This window comes from Phyllostomus discolor, chromosome 12 (genome assembly GCF_004126475.2).
Source record: "Phyllostomus discolor isolate MPI-MPIP mPhyDis1 chromosome 12, mPhyDis1.pri.v3, whole genome shotgun sequence".
Classification (NCBI taxonomy): Eukaryota; Metazoa; Chordata; class Mammalia; order Chiroptera; family Phyllostomidae; genus Phyllostomus; species Phyllostomus discolor.
The window spans coordinates 48,681,172-48,699,977 of record NC_040914.2 but is presented as its reverse complement, the minus strand read 5'-3'; the positions used below and the strand labels follow the sequence as shown (position 1 = coordinate 48,699,977).

The 18,806-nt window shown below is 66.1% G+C and overlaps 1 protein-coding gene across 2 annotated transcripts in view; it reads left to right on the top strand.

The window, feature by feature from the left end:
- ZNF423 (zinc finger protein 423) overlaps nucleotides 1-18,037 on the top strand; it is a 247,992-nt gene extending 229,955 nt beyond the window's left edge. For both annotated transcript variants that reach the window (XM_028534786.2, XM_036013513.1), the window contains one exon: nucleotides 17,874-18,037. In XM_028534786.2, coding sequence (XP_028390587.1) covers nucleotides 17,874-17,903 — 30 coding nt within the window. In that variant the 3' untranslated portion in view covers nucleotides 17,904-18,037. The remainder of the gene's footprint in view (nucleotides 1-17,873) is intronic.
- The last annotated feature ends 769 nt before the right edge of the window (nucleotides 18,038-18,806 follow it).

The following is an 18,806-nucleotide window of genomic DNA, read 5'->3' as shown; positions in this document are numbered from 1 at the left end:
ACTGGAGAGGCGGCTCACCCGCCCAGAAATAGCGCCCACGCCCACAGAAACATCATACATGCACACTGTGGGTGAACCGGAGTGTCCCCCACACACATGGTTCCCCGTGCAGTCTCCTCACGCGTGTGCACACACACACACACACACACACACAGCGTTTTCAAAGGTAGCAGGACAGACACGCCGAGGAATGCCACGCCCACAGCAGAACACCCCCCCCACAGAAGGACCACGGGGACACACAGCCCCGCCGAAACACCGCGGAGTGAGGTCGCGCCACGTTCAGTGGGACCCAGGCGCGGGTTTGCTGCGGCGACCAGCACCCTCCCTCTCCGTGTGTGTCTTCAAGGGGCAGGGACCTGCGTCGCTCACGGTTTGTGTCCAGGCAGACGGCGGGGCGGGACTCTGCCCCCCACCCTCCTGCGGGGGCCTGGGCCCGGGGAAGTCCACCCCGAGTCACGTCCCCGGGTCACCGAGACCGGCAGAAAGGGGAGCTGGGGCGCCGCACCCCGGCCCCAAGCTTCCCCCAGGGAAACGACGCCCCCCTCCGCGCCTCCCGCCGACCCAGCCCGAGCGGGTCCTGTGGCCGCCCTGCCCTGGTGCAAAGGGGGAGGAGGGCCATCCTGCCCTGGGCTGGAGGGAGGGGCCGGCCGGCTTCTGTCAGCGCCTCCCTGGCCCACGGGGTGCGCCTGCGCCCACGGAAGCCACCCTTCCCGGCCCCTACCCGAGCCGCCCCTTTGCTTAGCAGCCCACCCGCCCTCCTGGGCGAGGCTGAGGCCACCGTAGCCAGAGCCAAGTCAGGGGGTCATGGGGGGCGGGGGACAGCCACGGTGTTTCTCTTGGGGCTGAAGGGGCACAGCTGCGTGGCTGGTTGCAGGGCAGACCTGTTACCGCGCCGCAGCCGCCCCAGAGCCAGGCCTGGGCTGTCCTGTCTGCGCGGTCAGCAGCCCTGTGTCCCCCACGGTGTGGGGCACAGCTAAGGACCCAGCTGTACGGACCCAGGCCCCGAGCGGGGCTGCCACTGCCAAAGGGCCACCCTGGGCCCAAGGATCCTAAACTGAGCGTGCACCTCTGTGCTGGGGACGGGGAGGGGCCTGCTGGCTGTCCCCGGGTCATGTGACCAGAGGGGGCCTCGTGTCAGTGCCCGATTGGCAGGCCGTCCAGGGAGCCTCCTCGCTCATGCGCTGGCTGTGCACGCGGCCTCACCTACCTCCCACCTGCCGCACCTGCCTGGCCCAGCTACCGAAATAGGCCCCGGATCCCCAGACACCTGGAGCTTTTTATAGCCCAGCTCCACAGCCTCCCTTAAACCCGGGCGCGCACAGAAGCCGTGATTTACTGAAACCTGGGATTCGAGTCATCCCGGATGTGCCAGGACAGGGGCCTGCCCCCCTCGATGGCTTTGGGGCTGTCCCAGGCGGGCTTCTGGGGCTGCCTTTCTCCAGTTCTGTTGGCGCCGCCGTGCCTGGGGCCCACCCGAGTGCGGAGGTCTGGGCACGGCGGCCCCCTCCGACTCGGCGGCACCTCCACGCCCCTGGGCTGCAGCTGGTTCCTGGGAGCCGGCGGGTCCCTGGGTCACCCCGCCAACCTCGAAGGCAGATCCTCAAGTGCCGAGAACCTCACTAAATTACAGCCTTAACGAGTCACTATTTTCTGCAATTAATGATTTTAATTACAGACCACTTAAAACGTGGAAGCGTTGCGACAACGCCAAATCTATGCAAATAATGGCTTTCGTTAAGTAACTCGGGTAGCAATTTTCTGCGTTTTTCGAGCGGAGGGCTCCCCAGCCATGGGAGTCGTCGTGGTCCTCCCGCCGAGGCTGCGGCGGGCGGGCCAGTTCGCGTGCCGGGACCGGCGCTCGAGACGGCCTTCCATGGCCGCGTGTCCCGGACAGTCCTGGGCAGAGGTGAGGCGGGTGGACCAGGCAGAGGCGGGGCCTGTGAGTCTCCCCTCCTCCAGGTCTCCGGGCGCTCTGGCCCCGCCCACTCTCTGGACCCCGTGTCCCCCTGCTGTGCCCGGGTCTCTGGGGAGGGCAGTGTGCTGGTTTGGTTGGGGGCGCGAGAACCCTGTGAACCACCAAGTTCAACATTGTCAGGACCGTTGGCCTGGCAGCTCCAGCCTCGGGCCTGAGCAGGGGAAGGCCCGGGGCCCGGGGCCCGGTGGGCCCCTTGCCAAGGGTGGGCAGGCCTGGGGGGTGGGGGGCAGGCTCTGCCTGTGCAGCCCAGCTGTCTCCGAGTCCCCGTGGGTGCCTCTGGGGCCGCAGACACTGGGCACGGGGTCATCCCTCCTCCCCTCTCTGAGAGAGCCACGAGGGGGGCGGCACCGAGCACAGGCCGGCCCCTGGCCTGGTGGACAGGACCCCCCAAGGTCAGTCAGACAAGGAACAGAACACCGCCACCCCGGGGTGGGTCCCTCCTGTGTGCCAGCCCTGGTCTCCCGCGAAGTCGGCACTCTCATCTCCACGTTCAGACTCGGGGCTCGAGACTCCCAGAGGCTACGAGGTTTGCCCAAGGTCACTGGCGTAGGGCAGGGGCCGCACTGCCTTGGCCGCCGAGGCACCCGGGAGCCCCCCGACGCTGACAGGAACTGCCGTTGGCACGAGCGGGTGGATCGGAACGAGACCTGCGGTGCTGAACCAGAAAAAGCCTTCATGTCAGGGGACCAGGAGCTATTTTAGTAGTTGGGCCAAGCAGGTAGCACGCGCAGCGGCGGCGGCGGGGGACGCGGAGGAGCCTCCGGCGGGCGGGCCCGGGTGGGAGCGCCGGGGCCCGTTCTGCGGAGCCGGGCCTGGGAGCTGAGGGTGCTGGGCTGGAGCCTGAGGGTGTGAGCTCTGCTGGGGCCAGGCTTCGGGAGAAGGGGGGTCCAGTCCCGTGGTGGAGACGGGGCCCCCCTAGCACCTCAGGTTCCTGGTGCTGGCGGCGCCCAGCTGCCTGTGCCCCCCACCAACCCCCACACACACGCCCCTTCCAGACCCTTGGGACCCGCTGAGCCCTGTCACAGGGAGGCCGGAGCCAGAGACGGGGCCCTTCTGGCCTCCAGTACTTGCAGCGTCTTGCAGCTCTCGGTGATGGCGCCGGGCCGGGGTGCTGGCGGGCTGGACGCCCTCCACGACAAACCGGCGGCTGCAGGGAGCGCCTCCCGAGTGGCCCGGGGCGGCGAAACGGCCAGCGGCCCCGCGCGGCTGTGTTTAGAGGATTAGCTCCCGCCGCCTGCCTGTGCGTGCCCAGGCCTGCCGCGTCCAGCTGAGTGACTGCCATCGATCACAAGCAGAGCGAGGCCTTCCCCCGCGGGGCCCTGCCCCGCAGATGGGTGCCGGCGCGCGGCCAGGAGAGGGGCCCGGAGCTCCCCTGGGGTGCTTGCTGTCTCCCCAGCCTCTGAGAGCACTGGGTCCGACCCCTTCCCTCCATGCAGGTTTATGAAACAGTCTTTACTGAGACCCCGCTGCGGGCGCTACCCCGGGGCCTGGGTGTGGCGGCGAGCAGGGAGACCGCAGGCCGGCTGTCGCAGAGCTGGCCCTGGGCGGGAGGCGCCAGCGCGAAGGGCACCTCACATTGTGCTGGGATGGAGGGGTGTGTGTGTGTGTGTGTGTGTGTGTGTGTGTGCCGGGGCGAGGGCGAGAGGACACCGGATGTCCAGCTGAGTCCTGAAGCTGGAGAACGAGCCAGCCCCTCGGTGGGCCGGGGCTGAGGGTTCTTCCAGGAAACGGGAGCGGCCGGTGCCAAGGCTCAGAGGTGCAGACGGGTTTGGGGTGTCCCAGGAACAGAGGCGAGGGCAGTGGGGCTGGAGGGGTGGGCAGCTCTGGTCTGGCCGCTCCGAGGCGGGGGCCTCCAGGACGCACCTGCGTCTGCTGGTCCTTCAGCTTGAATGCCCTTCCCTTCTCGGGTCCCCTCTTTGAGAACCCCTCGGGGACCCTTTGTCCTCCGGCTTCTCCAGCCCCGGGTTCAACCCCTGGCCCCTCGGCCAGTGCGGGTTGGAATTGCATCTCCTCCCGAGTGCCCGCTCTCACCTGAGTCTTTGGAGGGTGAAGACTCCACCTGCCGCCCATCTACCCACCCACCTATGCACCCATCCATTTATGCGTCTACCCCCACCCATCCACCCACCCACCCAGTCCATTCATTCATCCATCCACCATCCATCCACCTACCCACCTACCTAATCCATCCATCCATCCATCCGTCTACCCCCACCCACCCACCCAATCCATTCATTCATCCACCATCCACCTCTCTACCCACCCACCTAATCCACCCACCCACCCACCTATCCATCCATCTACCCAACTACCCCCATCCATCCACCCACCCACCCAATCCATTCATTCATCCATCCACCTACCCACCTACCTAATCCATCCATCTGTCTACCCCCACCCACCCACCCAATCCATTCATTCATCCACCATCCCCTTCTCCACCCACCCACCTATCCATCCACCCACCTAATCCACCTACCCACCCATCCATCCACCACCCCCAGGTGTTTCACCACGTCTCCCCCTCAGTTCCCGGAGAGCAGGCGAGCAGGCAGGAGGCCACAAGCGGGGCAGGAGGGCAGGCAGGGGCCGTCGCTGCACGCGCCAGGGCCCTTCCCGAGCTCCGGGCCCTGTAGGACGGGCAACCGAGGCACTGGTTTCCTGGCTCCTTTGTGCTGCTGCCGCCGCCAGATCCGGCCGGATAATTATAACTGGTAATAATTAAAAGTGGGAAGCGCTCTAGGCACACACTTAGCATTTGACTCTCTGGCTGAGCTCTCCGCGAGCAGCAGCGTCGCCCGCCTTCCGGCTCCGAAGACAGGCAGCCGGTGTGCATCGCCCACCGCCGCGGGGAGACCGGGGCCGCTGGGCCCGGCCCAGGGGGCGAGGGGAGGTGCCGGTGACGGCAGCAGCGGGGTCTTCCCCAGACCGCCCACCCCCGCCCCGTTATCCTCTGTTCCTGGCATTCGCACTTCTCTGGCCTCGGTTTGCTCATCTGTAGAATGGGGTAGGGCCTGCCGCCTCGGGCTGTTGCTCGCACAGACAGAGAGGCTATGACGTGTGCGAGCCACTGGGCAAGGAAGCTTTCCTGAGGGTGAGGGGGCACGTTTCAGGGTACAGTCCCTCTGTGCTACCCCCTCGCCCGCTGGGGCAGGAGTCCCGAGCCAGCGCAGCTCAACTTCCGTTCAACATGGCAGCGCTGCGGGGTGCGGCGTGTGGTGCCCGTGGCGTGTGGTGCCCACGCCGCGGGCGGGCGGCCTGACGTCAAACCCCAGACCCGCTACCGAGCCACTCGGTGAGCTGGAGCAAGTCTGGCGTGCTCTCCGGGCCTCAGCAGACGGGGGGCGATTCCTTGTGTGTGTTCAGGGCCTGGAGGCCGTGGGCCCCGAAAAGGCGGCAGCCCCACTGCCGCCACCGCTGTCCCCGTGGCTGTGGCCTGGGCGCGGTCGGCCGCCGGTGCACGTCTCCGTGGACGCGTCCCTTCAGTCCGTCGTGCGTGGGCGTGCGCAGTGTGGCCGGCCCGTGATGCCTGAGCCCCCGCGTGTGCCAGCGTGTGCGGGGGCCCGGGACACACGGAGGCCTGAGCCCCTCGAGAGTTGCAGGGAGAGGAGCAGCACTCGGTGGAAGACCAGAAGGAGTGGCTGTTACGGTTGATACACTGTAACTCAGTGATGGCGCTGTAGCATCCCGGCGCACCGCTATCACACTGCAAAATGTAACTCAACTGCTGGGCTCGATCTGGCCCCCATGTCATCGCAGGGGGCCGGGACCTTTGTCCCTCCCTGTGTCACCTGGCCCTGTCCTGTGTGCTCAGGAACATGTCGTCAGCCTCGTCACCGTCTCTTACCACTCCCGCTTCCTGGGACAGCTGGGCCCCCTGGGGGAAAGACTCGGGTGGGCACTGCCCCGGCCCTCTGTCCTTCCCAGGCCCGGGACTCAGGCCTGAGCCACTCAGCCCCACGCAGTGGACACGAGGCCGTGTTTCCCGAGGGTCTCCCGGGAGCCTGGCGCTGCCTCTGCACGTGCGCGGGCTTCTGAGCCCTCACGGTGACCCCGGAGTGTGGCATCCTATGACCTCCGTGTCACAGAGGTAGGCCGAGGCTCCCCAGGGTCATGCGGCTGCTAGAGTGATTGGGCGGTGGACGCGGGCACCCGGGCACTGGTCTCTGTGTGCATAGCCCCGAGGCCAAGGCCGCGGGTTCGCAGGGGACTGTCGGGTAAAGGGCAGGCCCCCCATCCGGGCAGGCAGGGGTTCCAGGACGCCCGAGGGCCTCACGGCTCCCGGGGAGCGCGGCGGACCCCTCCCCGTGCCGGCCTGCGCGGTGGAGTGTGCAGAGGCCCAGGTGGGGACTTGGAGGGGGCTGCCCCCAAGGCCCAGCTCCGGGCAGAGGTGGCACTTGGAACCGGCCTCAGGCTGCCCGTCTGCCCAGCGGAGCCCGCCGCTCATGCCCCCGGGCGGGGGGCCAGCCGCTTCAGAGGGGCAGCGTGCCATCGCGACAGATGGGTGCGGGGGAGCTGCCAGGAGCCTCCAGCCGGAGCCCGCGTGCGTGCGCGAGCCCGGCCCCTCGCCGGCATCACCCCGGCCGGCACAAATGCCTTCAGTTTCTTGGAAACCAAGATCGAACCCGGAACCATAGGGGCCGTGTGGGTCCACGGCTCCCAGAGCTCCACACCACGCAAAGCCCCGCCCCCACCCCCACCCCCGACTCAGACCAGAGGCTGATAATGCTGTGGTGCCACAGGGCGGGGGGGGGCGGGGGGCCTTGGGGGCCCAGGGGTGGGTGGTTCTCAGCTGCTTCTTGCTGTCACGGCGACGTGGGTGTGTGGCCTTGTCTCTGAGACGCTCTGTCCTCCGCTGGCGAGTCCCGGTGGGAACGCCTGGCCCCAGGGGGTCTTCCTGGGGGTGGGGGCAGGGGTGGGGATAGCATGGATGTGACGTTGCTATCTCACGTTCACAGATGGGAGACTCAGTACCGTGTCACGCAGCTGGTGAGTGGCTAGGCGGAACTTGCCCTGCTGGGACTAAAGAACGCCACCACCTGCCCCCCAGGCGCTGTGGGGTGCCCTCTGTCCTTCTTACCCTGTCTTACCCTTGGGACCCTCTTATGAGGCCGGTGCTGTTCCCCTCCCCACCTTGCAGATGGGGAGGCGGAGGCACAGCCAGGCAGCGGCGGAGCCCGGGTCTGAGCCAGGAGCGCCTGGCCTGAGACCGTGGCAGGCTCTTCTCTGTCTCGGGGCCCCATTCACGTTCCAGGCACCCCCTGCTTTGCCTCTCGGCACCGCAGCCTCTCTCCCCAGCCTGCTGGGAGCTGGCTGGCCGCCCCTGGCCGGGCCGCCGGGCCTGGCGTGGCTGGGGTGCTCTCGGTGGAGGCCTGCACCGCGCTCTTTGGTCGAGCAAGAGCAATTACTAATGACATTTAGAAAGAAATTAATGAAGAGAAATGCAAGCTGGCATTTCAGGAGCTCCAGTCAGCAGCCGCGAGTTGCACTCGCTGTGGGGGTTTTGGGGGGGCAGGCGGGCCGGGGCCGGCGCAGAGCACAGAGCAGTGGTGGCGGGACCTTGTTTTGGCCCGTGGGTCACCAGCGTGGCCCCTCGCTCTGCTCCGGGACTGCAGACAAAGTCAGACGGGGGCTGGCCGGGGCTCGTCCGGGGCCACAGTGACGTTCAGTGGGCGCTGGGAGGTGGGCGAGGGCGGGTGACGGGTCCAGTCTGGTGTCTCCATTCAATGGCACCAGGAGGTGGTGGGGCCCAGCGGGGGGCAGTGAGGGGGCGGAGACAGCCTTAGCACAGGGCCATTTGGGCTCAAACCACGTGCCACCTCTGAGCAGCTCTACCGCTCAGCAAGCGGCTCCGCCTTCTTTGGCCTCCGTGTCTTCATCAGTAACTCGGGGCCGGGCGGCAAGGCGTGAGGACCCCGTACGAAGGGCGGCAGCCCAGCCTGGGCTCTTCAGCCTCCTGGACACCAGCGAGTTCTGCCTGGTGGTGGGGGGAAGCGCGGGGCATGCCCACTGGGTCGCGGTGGGGTGGCGGTGGGCGGTGACGCTGTGCCCCCAGTTTGTCTGGAAGCTGGGTGCAGGGCGAGGGGGGCAGACAAGGCATTGCGGGGGGTGGGAGGGCACAGTCGTCCAGCCGCGTCGGTGGGAACAGCTCTGAGGAGCGAGCAGCCGGCCTTTTTGGGCACTGGGGGTCCTTCGCCCGCTGCTACGAGCCACACTGGACTCCCTGTCCGCACCGGCCAGGGTGCACACCCACGTGTTTTCACGAGAACCGTCCCAGTCATTAGTGTAAGCGGCCTCAGCTGCACTCGTGCTCACTGGTGCGTGCACACAATCCATCACAGCAAATTAGGTCCCCCCCCGCCCCCCCCACAAGAGCTTCGGGCCCTGTGGCTGGGGGTCTGCCAGCCGGGGGCTGTCCGCAAGGGGGCCGGGCCGTGTGGGCTCTGGAAGCCATTTGGGGGGGCAATGGGCCGTGATTTCTGAGGGACCACCCTCGGAATATCTGCCAGACAGAGCATCACCAGGGGCCCACCCTTCAGAAATGTCACGGACGCAGGGAACTCTTCTCGCCAGGGGAGATTCGGAGGACCGTGGGAGGGGGCAAGGGCAAGGTCGGGAACATCTTCTGTAAAACCGAACAGCTCCGGGGCGGTTCAGGCGCCCGAGCATGCGTGTGTCCATGTCATCAGTGGCCGTGTGACCTCGGTTCCCAGCATCTGCCCCGGCCGCCGGCGGCCGCCCTGGCGTGTGGCTGGTGGGAACCGAGGGCTCCACGTGGAGCTGTGTGGTCTCATCAGGTTTTCGTGAGTCAATATTTAAAGTCCTAAAGGCCTGAAAACTTCTCGAAAATTTCGAGGGGAAAATGTTCTCCCGGTGTCTTTGTTTTTCCCCCCTAACATGGCAAAATGTGTACTGTCCGTAGGTGGGCCTCCCACCTGTCCAGCCGCAGGGGCGGAGAGAACCGGGCTCCTCTGTCCGGCGGGTGTGAGAGCTGCAGAGCCTGTCCCTGGGCCTGGGCGCTGTGCCCTTGACCGTGGCCGGACTCGGGGACTTGGGCACTTGGGCTCGCAGAGGAAGCCCCGCCCAGCTCGGAGGCGGAGGACGTCTTGCGTGGGGGTGCCTGTGAGCGCACTTGGCAGGTGGCTCGGTCCCCCGCCCCCTGCCCCCCTGGGATGCTGCAGCCCATTCCCGTCCCGAGAGGCCTCCGCCGGCTTCCTCTCACCACCCAGGTCTGTCTGGGCAGCGTCCCTCCAGCCCTGCGCCGGAGACCTGAGGTCGGCGGCTCATGACCCACCCGGGCACCTCCCCTCCCACCTGCTCACCTCCCTGGGGGACCCCACCCAATCGTTCTTAAAAATTGCGGTGAAATGCACATCATACACGTACACAGGATAAAATACATGAGCAAATAAAGTGAGCACGAGATAAAGCGTGTTGACGTGAACAAGTGCACTGCAGGAGGTGACAGTGCCCAGAGCGACGGCGCCGTCCTGGCCGTTGGGAAGTGTGCGGTCCGGTGGCGGCCGGTGCAGCCATGTACCCACAGAACTCGGTTCGTCCTTGCAAAACAGAAACTCGGTCCCCACAGAGCTCGAACTCCCCGCCCCGGGCACCCCCTGCCAGTCTGCACCCCGTCTCTGAATTGGACCCTTGGGGACCTCACCGAGGTGCAGCCCCACGGCACTGGTCGTGCGCCTGGCCGGCCGCCCTCAGCACCGTGTCTTCCAGCCCCGGGCAGGGCGGGGCGGGGCGGGGCGGGGCGGGGCGAGGACGGTGGAGGGGGGGGGTCCCAGCTTTTCTTCCGTGTCTGTGGAGGGCTCGCTCCGCTGCTGCAGCTGCCACAGCCGGCCAGCTGTCATCTCAGAGTCCTCGCTGTGCTCTGAGCACACGCAGGCTCTGCGCCGGCACGTGCGGGGGGCACACCTGTGCAGGTGCAGGGTTGCGGCGTGACGAGACACACCCTGCGGGCAGGGCTCCTACAGGGGAGCATCCAGGGCAGTGGGAAGGGCCGGGCTTTGGGGGAGCGGGGAGGAAGGAGGTTGAGGCTTGGACCTGTCAGGACCATGGACGGGGCCTGGGTGTGTCCTGGGCGTGGCTGGAGCCCTGAGTGTTAGCACAGCTCTCCCTCGTCCCGCCCCCTGAGGAGAGACCCTGGCCCCCTCTACAGGCACTCACCTTCTCCGCTCCCCACTGCCAGGAGGCGTGAGCCCAGCAGGACCCAGGTCATTGGCAGCTGGGGCTAGGGCAGTGGAGTACTCACTGTGTGTGTGTGTGTGTGTGTGTGTGTGTGTACACGTGTGGGCCCGGGATCGTGGGGTGCCCTTGGCACCTGGCCTGGCTGCACTCACCTGCAGGGTGGGCCCGACGGCCCCGGCCCCTGACCTGGAGGTCCCCGCCCAGGCTGGCCACCCACCCCAGAGGAAGCTGCCCGCCCGCCCGCCGCAGCCAGGTTTTCCGGGGGCCCGTCTTTTAGCTCACCCACGGTTGCTACGAGTCCGTCGCCCCACTGGCGGACGCCCCAGTCTCCCCCGGGGCTCTGTGCGCACGGCACGCTTTGACCCGCGCTAGAACCACAGGTGTGTTTGGAGGTGGGAGGAGGGACCCCACACTTCGTCTAGGGAGCCCGTCCACCCAGCGCCATTTTTAATGGGCTTCTCATTCTACAGAACTCCCCCGGGTGCCCCCTCCGGCTCCGTGGCGGTGTGGGTGCTCGGACCCCTGCCCAGCTGTGTCAGGGGGAGTCAGGCCTTTCAGGGGGGTCTGGCTCAGGCTCTCTGAGGGCAGGGGACGGTATCTGAATTTGTATTTGAGGTGAGCTGTCCCCCAGGGCCTTGGTCCCAAGTAGGCACTTGGCTGATGTGGTCAGAGGGCACTTCCCAGTGCCCCAGGGGGTGGACAGGCCTGGACAGTGTCCCTGCCCAGGAAGGGCTGAGGTCACAGGAGGGAGCCCTTGGTCCTGGATTCTTGGTCCTTAGGCCCAAGTTGGCTAGGTCCCCTGTCCACAGGGGCCAGCCACCGGGGAGTCCTCCTTCCCTCGGAGAAGCAGCGACAGTGGCAACAACCCATGAGCTCCGGACTCGGGGTCCGGCGTGGCCTCCACTGTGGAGGAGGGCAGCTCTGAAAGCAGCCGGGAAGGTGTCATCTTCCTGCACTGAGACGACAGCCACAGCCCCCCGTGTCTTCTCGCGCTGCCACTGAGCTCTGCGTACAGACCAGCCGGCTACGCTGTGGCGGGCGGCCCCGGGTCCCCTGTCCCCCGGGACAGCTACGCTTAGCTCCCTTGTTTTGCTGGCTGACTCGGAAGGGACTCTGTTTACAGGCTGTGTCCCTCATAATCTATTCTCCGGGGGTTCATTTCCAAAGCACAGAAGTGCAGAACTGGGCCCTCTGGGAATTTTTTGTTGGGATTTTTTTTTTCTTACGTTGGTTTCTCCCACAAGTCACTCAAGGGAAGATGTGTTCTCCTTCACAGAGTGAGCCGTGAGCCAGGCCGCCTGTTGGGTCTTTGTGTTCCAGGCGCTGCTGGGTGCTGGGGAGAGGGGTGTAGAGAGAGGCACCCACGCCCTGCCGGGGCTCAGAGGTGCGGGAGGAGAACCTCTCTCTCCTCTTCGGGAGGGGGGGGGACCCTCCGACGAAAGCGGTCTGGGCCATGCGGTGTACCACACGCCCTCGGGTGACTCCCGGGGCCGCTCTGGGCCCTGCACCTGCCACAGACCCCGCCCCCAAAGCCAGCCCCACCGCTCCCTGGGAGCGGAGCCTCCCCGTGGACCAGGAGGTCCGGATGAACTGCTCGTGTGAGAGACAGAGAGGCAGACGCCCCGGCTGCGCGGGTGCGAGGCGCGCTTCCTGCCGCTCCGGAGTGGCAGACGGCAGCCCGTCTGGCTGTCTGGGAGGCAGGGCCTGGCGGGCCTCACGCTCGTGCCTGCACAGTGGGGGGGCTGCTGTGGCCCCCCCCCCCCCGAGGATGCTCCAGGGCTCTGTCTCAGGCCAGGGGGCCACCAGTGGCACCTGGGACCCTGACGCCAACGTGGGGTGTCCCTTGCATGTGGCACGCCTTTTCTCGCCGTCTGTGTGAATGGGGTGAACGCCGGCTGGCTGGGGGGGGGCCCCGGAGGACTCGCGATGCACGCACGTCACAGCCAGGCTTGGGGGTGGGGGGGCGTCTGCGTCACCGGGCCGGCACGGAGAGGGAACCTTGGCCATCACTCACCCCCAGTTTCAATGACGTGCGTCCGCCGAGTCGCGTTCTGAGGATTGGTTCAGCGCTGTTTGCGGCGTGCTCTCGGGTGCGCTCACCGTTTGTCAGAAGTGCAAACTAGCGAACATACGAGCCTTTAAGACGGGCCATCTGTTCGCCTTAGACCCTTGGACGATTGTCAAATTCTCCTCAAAATAAGTTGCTCGTCGCAGAGAGGGGCTGCCCAGGTGAAACGTGGCGGAGAGGGAAACGGAGCCGCCTGAAAGGTGGGCGGCGTGCGTGCACCCGTATGTGTGTGTGCGTGTTGGGGAGGGCCGGAGGGGACCCCGGCCAGAGGTGTGGGCTCTCCCTCTCCCCTGCCTCCCCCTGTGGAGCTCCGGTACCTCCGATGGCTCCCCGTGGCCCAGATTAAGGGCAGGCTGCCTCGTCTCGCACCAGGGAGCTGAATCCGTGCGCGCCGCCCCCCACCCCCGCTGTCTCCGTGGCTCCGGCCCCGTGCCCCTGCCAAAATGAATTATTCATCGCTCCCCCAGCAGCTGCTGCGCTTCGCCGCGAGTTTCCCAGGCAGAGCGCTGCTGCGGTCAAGACCCGGCTCCGCCCGGGCCGCCGGGCCCCGCTCGCCGTGGGGCCACGGCGCTCTGTGCCCCGGTTCTCCCGCCTGTGAAATAGGGACCGCGATCGCACCCGCCTCCCCGGCTCGTGGCGGAGCGTGCACAAGTTAACAGGTGTGAAGGGGTAGCAGCGGGGCGTGGCACTCGGGGAGCACGTGGCAGGTGTGAGCGGTGATCGTCGTGGGTGCCAGTGTCTGGAAAGCTGCCTCTGTGTGCACGTGCGTGTGCCTGTGCGCACACTCACACCCAGTGCAAAGCGTCCTCAAAGGGCGACTGGGAGAGACATGGTTCATGGGTCCGTCACACCTCCACGGGCTGGGACTGGAGTCCAGGCCTGGGAAGGACCTTCAGCGCCTGGGAGGGAGAGGGCTCTGTCCTCACCGCCCCACCCCCACCCCAGCCCCAGCCCCAGCCCCAGACCACAGGGAACTTGCTCCAGGCCGCAGGGCTGGTGAGGGGTAGAGCCAGGATTCCAACTCCGGACTCAGCCCATCTGCCTTATTCTCATCCGCGGCAGCAGAATCCGGACCCGGCACTTGCTGCGGGCCAGGGAGGGGCTCGGATCCTCTAGGCCTGTTCCAATCAGGGTGGCTGGAGCGTCGGAGGGACAGGTGACAGTGGCCTCTGAGAGCCAGCTCGCTGCCGTGCGGAGGAGTCCTCCCCAGCCCCTGCCCGTGCGCCCCGGGTGTGCGGAGAACGGCCTTATCGCTCCACGGGGCAGCCTCTGCGTTGAAGCGCCCCCACTCTCCCCTGCGTGACGCTGTGGCGGGGTGAGGGTCAAAGGGAGACCTAGCAGGTTCTAGACCAAGAAACAGAAAACGGAGCCAAGACTCAGAGAAGGAATCCCTGCAGCAGACTGGGGCGGGGCTTGCCGGCAAAAGTGCGTGCGCGCGCACGTGCCTGTGCGTGACTGCTGGGCACGAGCAGGCTGAGCCCGGGATGCCTCCTGGGGCCTGGAAAACCGGTGTGGGGCCCCGCCCGAACCTCTGACTGGCCCGTGCAGGTGTGCGTGGGTGCTGTGAGAAGAATGGTCCGGCAACAGGCTTCTGACACGCCCCCTCTGTGCCCGAGACCCTGGGTCGGGGCTCTGGATTGGGGTCGTTTTGCCGCTGAAGGCCCAGCAACGAGCTTAGGTGGCTGTCACGTGGCAGGTTGTCGAATGGATAAATGAATGGACGGATGGATGAGCGAATGAATGAATGAATGAATGGCTGACCACGTGAAATAAGGTGAGGGCACGACGAGGGAGTTGAGGCCTGAGCTCTTTGCTGATGACGTCAGAGAGCGGGCTCAGCAGGACCCCAGCGAGGGCCCGACCCCGACACTGACACCATGCCACCCCCTTGCCCGCCAGTAACTGGTGTCCCAGGGGCAGACGGCCCAGGGCCCAGGCAGAGGCTCCGGACACGCGCCCCAGCTGAAGCCCCCCTCCCCGGGGCCACACACACTCCGCCAGGGGGCGGGGTCTCCGCTGCGAACCAGCGCCCCTGCCCCCACCCCAGCTCCCGTTTTATCTCTCTCACCTGCTTCCCGGCCCACACCTGCGTCTCCCTGGCAGGCGGCGAGGCCCAGCGGCTGCCAGGCCTCCCCTCCGGGTTGCTTCCAGGGCTCCCAGGCTCCCGCCCCGCCCACCGCGGCCTTCGCGGTGCTGGAAAGCACGCGTTCACCTGCAGGGTCGGCAGCATCTTTAAAAACGATTTCCTTCCTTCTCCGAAGGGGCTAAATATAGCACAGGCATAAATAGCGAAATAGACATTAAGCCAAAACGCCCTTGTGAGAACCTCGCCGCGCGGAAGGCGTGGTCTGAGGAGGCCGGAAGGAGCGCTGGGCCCCTGGAGTCCAGCTCCCGCGTGGGAGGTGCCGCGGCCCTTTTAGGGGTATCGAGCGGGCCCACCGCTGCGCACAGGTGTGGGGTGATTGGCAGCCCTGGTGACGTCCCGCCGCCCTTCCAGAGCCGGCGCCCTCCGCCAGCGCAGCACCTGGGCTCCCAGCACCCCCACCGCACACGCCCTTCCTGGGTGGCATTGACCGATGTCCCTCGCTGAGCCGCCATCTGTGCCGTTCAGCCCACGCAAACGTGTGGGTGTCTGCGTCCCAGGCCCTGGAGGGGGGCGGGCTCAGCTGGAGCCTCCCCCCGCCCCCCACCGTGCCGGGAGCGGAGCATCCAGCAGGTAGATAATAATGCAGCGCTGAGTGAATTCTGGTGCCAGCCCCTCGGGGCCTGCGGCATCGACATTTCCATCTGCTGTGACATCCGGGGCCTTTGTTCTCGTGGAGCTCGGGGAGGGGGGTCGCACCTTCTGTCTCCCAGCCCTCGCAGAGGAAGTGCTTACGGGAGTCTGACCGGAGAACTGCGTGCTGCTGCTGCTCCTTAGGAGGGAAGCTCACTGTCGCCCCACCCGACCCCTGGCATCGCCCTAACCACCAGTGGTCCCCAGCACAGGCTCCCGTGCTGTCGGCCTGGGGTGCTCTGGTGTGGACCACGGATGTCACGCCAGCCCTGCTCTTGGCGTTCTGGCCAGAGGCTGCTCCATCATGCAGAGACGCCCCGACACCCCCTTTTCCCCACGCCGGTGGGGGTGGTCCACAAGGACTGGGCGGAGGTCAGATGTCATCACCTCTGGTGTCCCGCTGCCTTTGGGACACAGGCCGCCGCGTTCAGGGTCAACTCCCCCGTCCTCCGTGTGACCTCCGCCGGGGTCACCCCGCCGCTGCCTGCGTGTGCCACGCTCACTCTGGCCTCCACACCTCCGTCTCCGCCGTGCCTCCCTCCTGGAGTGCGCCCGCTTCCCTTCCCGGGAGCTGAGTCCCCTGCACGCACTCACTTGCCCTGCCCGGATTCGTCCGGAAACCCGGACTCTACTTGGGGCCGGGCCCTAGGGACCACCCTTTGGGAACAGAAAAAGTCATCCGTGTTTATCTTCCTAACCTGCCTCCCCCCGCCCCCCGGAGCCCCCACAAACAAAGGAGGGCCCGACCGCACCGGCTAGCGTAGGCCACGTGGCCCTGTTAACTGACGGGCTGTCGGCCAGGTCTGGGCGGCTGCGCCAGGCAGAGGGTGCCCGGCGGAGGGCTGGTGCGGTGGGGCCACAAGGGGAAGTGAGCCCCCCCCGCCTGCACTCCGCAGACCGGGCCAGCCTCGTAGGCTGTGTGTGTGCGGTGGGCCGGAAGGGCCTTAGCCTCGAGGGGCCGCGGGGATGGGTCGTGACCTTGTGCCCAGGCAACCCCACGAGTGGCTGGGTGGGGAGGGAGGAGAGGCGAGGTGGGAAGGGACTGGGCAAAGGCTCGAAGGTAGGCGGACGGCCCGGTGCAGGGCGGGCTGGCTCCCCTCGGACTGGCTGGCTGTCTCTGCACAAGTGCGAGGAGAGGTGCCTGGGCTGGAGGGTGGGCGTTCCCATGGAAACCGCTGCAACCCATCTGCGGTCTCCGACAACCCGCCGTGTGCCTCTGGGTCCGCGAAGTCCCCGCCGAGGTGCCAGGCCGCGCTGGCGGAGCCCGTGCCCCTCCTGCCTGGGGTGGAGCGCAGGCAGCCCGAGGCCTGGGGTGCCTGCGGGGTGCGGGGTGCCAGGAAGCCTGCCTTCTGGCCCGAGCCCCTAGCTCTCTTGGATTCCAGCTGCTCAGTACCAGCCTGCATCCTCGCTGGGTGACCCTGGGCAAGTCACCGAGCCTCTCTGAGCCTCCTTTCTCTCATCTTGCCATGTTCTGCCTTGTGAGGCTGTTGTGGGGACTGAAAGGGGGGCACCCCGAACGGCTCACAGCAGGTGCGCTCGCCACGCAGCCTGGGCCCCGGGGCCCAAGGAGGGAGGCCAGCAGGCCCCTGCTGCTGAGACGGGGTGCTGATGGCACTACGGAGGCGGCACCCATTCCTGAAGGGGGAAGCTACTGCCTTGGGGCCCTGGGGCCAGGGCTGGGGGTGTCCCCAGGACCCCCGCCCCCTCACAAGTCCAGACGTGGAGCCTAGGAGAGAGATGCAGGGCCGCGTCTGACCCCTGGTGGCCATCAGCGGAGCTGCAGGCTAGGGGTATCTGGCACCCCAGAGGAGACGCTGGGTGCCCAGGTCTGGGGAGGCAGGAACCTCCCTGGAGAGCTGCCCCCCCACTGTGCCTGGCGGCCCTTTGCTGCCCCCAAGCAGGGCTGCTCTGGCCGGGGTAGAGGTTGCTTCCTTTCTCCAGGTGATGAGGCTGAACCCCACGGAGGCTTGGACCGGGGTGGGTCTGGATTTGGAACTTGGGCCACTGAGAGAGAGACGCAAGCCCGCAGTCTCTGAGGGGCCGTCCCAATGCCCCCGTCCCCCCGACCCCCCCCAGCCCCAGGCCGCTGGCTCCCGCGGAAACGGGCGGCACGCCTGGGCTGCCGCAGGCGCAGCTGCGGGGAGGGGAAGCGTTTGGCCAGCGGGTCCCCTCGGACCCAGATTCCCCGGTGGATTTGGTCAAAGTGCGCAGTGTCCTCTTCACCAGAGAGAGCTAGCTGTCCCCCAACCACATGGACAGGCGCCGTCCCTGCTGGGTGACTGTCCCCTGCCTGGACCACAGGCACCGCGGCCGCACGCTGCCTCAGCCGGTCTGTGCCGGTTGGGAGCTGCTCGGCCGCAGGGCTGCCTGGCACGCGTGCCGTCTCCCTCCGCTGGGCTCGGGGCAGCCCCGGGATGGAGAGAGGGGACCTGGGGGGAGCCTGGCCGGCCACCAGACACAATTTCCCCTGTCATTAGTGCACAAGGGAGCCGGAGAGGTGCATGGAGATGTTTTTAATTCCTGCCACCTCCCCAGCGTTTCCCCTTTTCCTCCATAGAGCCGGTTGCCACGGTAAGACACACACGGTCTTGGGGGAAAAAAAAAGGTTGGGGGCGGGGGACAATTTACAGGGAGCCCAGGTTGGCAGAAACAGGACCCGACCCCCAAGCCCCACATCGCCGAGGCGGCGTCTTGGCAGCCGCGTCCCCGGCGCACTTTCTCCCGGCTGCATCCTGTTTGCGGTGTAATCGCGCCGCTTTTCCGCGGCCCCGGGCGCCCAGGCGCCGAGTGGGAGGGGACGGGCGGGCTCTCCATTCTCCTGCCCTCACGCGCGTCTCCTTTCTTCGCCTTTGCAGAATCACACGATGAGCCAGCACGCACAGTGAGGGACCGCTCGACAGGACACCTCTCCGCAGAAGGCTTGCCGGAGACGCCGTGCGGAGGGCCATTTGAACATTACATCCAATCAAAGTGTCATTTGCAACCCAGATGTAAAACTCTAATGATTTGGCCATGAGGCGCTGCTATTATAAGCAGCTGGAAATGAATATTAATGGCAGAGATTAAAAGTATTCCACGCTCAGTATTTTTTATTGCCCTGCTTCAGCTAGTGTGCTTTTAGAGTTTCTGCCGCAGCCTCCATTTCTAGAGTTAGAGAAACCCGCTTTTTGAGGCCTGTCCTTTGTTCCCTCATGTATTATATTGATAGTTTTTAAAAAAAGGATTAGCGTGATTTTTTTTTATTTGCTTCTTTTTCTTTCTTTCTTGTTTTTCTCCGCCCCGCCCCCCCTTCGGTTAACTACTTTTTAATTGCGGTTCTAGGTCATTGTGCATCGTGACGTGATTGCTTGGCTATTGTCTGAATATTTCCTTTTCATTTTTTTAATTAAAGACTAATGCTTTGATTGGATTTGCCAGTTCACCGGACAGTGATTAAAACTGTGTAATGAATGCAACCGGTTCCAGTGCAAGTGGGTGGTCTGCTTCCACACGGGACTTACCCCGACCCCAGCGACTGGTGCCGTCCAATGGAGGGGTCCGCACGGTCGGCACCGCTGCCTGGTCCTCTCCTCCCCAGCCTGGGGCCGGGGCGGGGGGTTGCTGTTGTCACGCATGGGGTATGTCCCCCGAGTTCCTGTGGGATCTCCTGTGCCCGTGCGGCCAGCACACAACAGACCCAGGTTCCCTGGGGACAGGAGGGTACCAGCCTGCTCCTCACTCTCAGTCTGAGGAGCTGGTCGCAGAAGTCAGTGGAGGGCACCCTTTGAGATGAGACGCTCCCGTCTTTT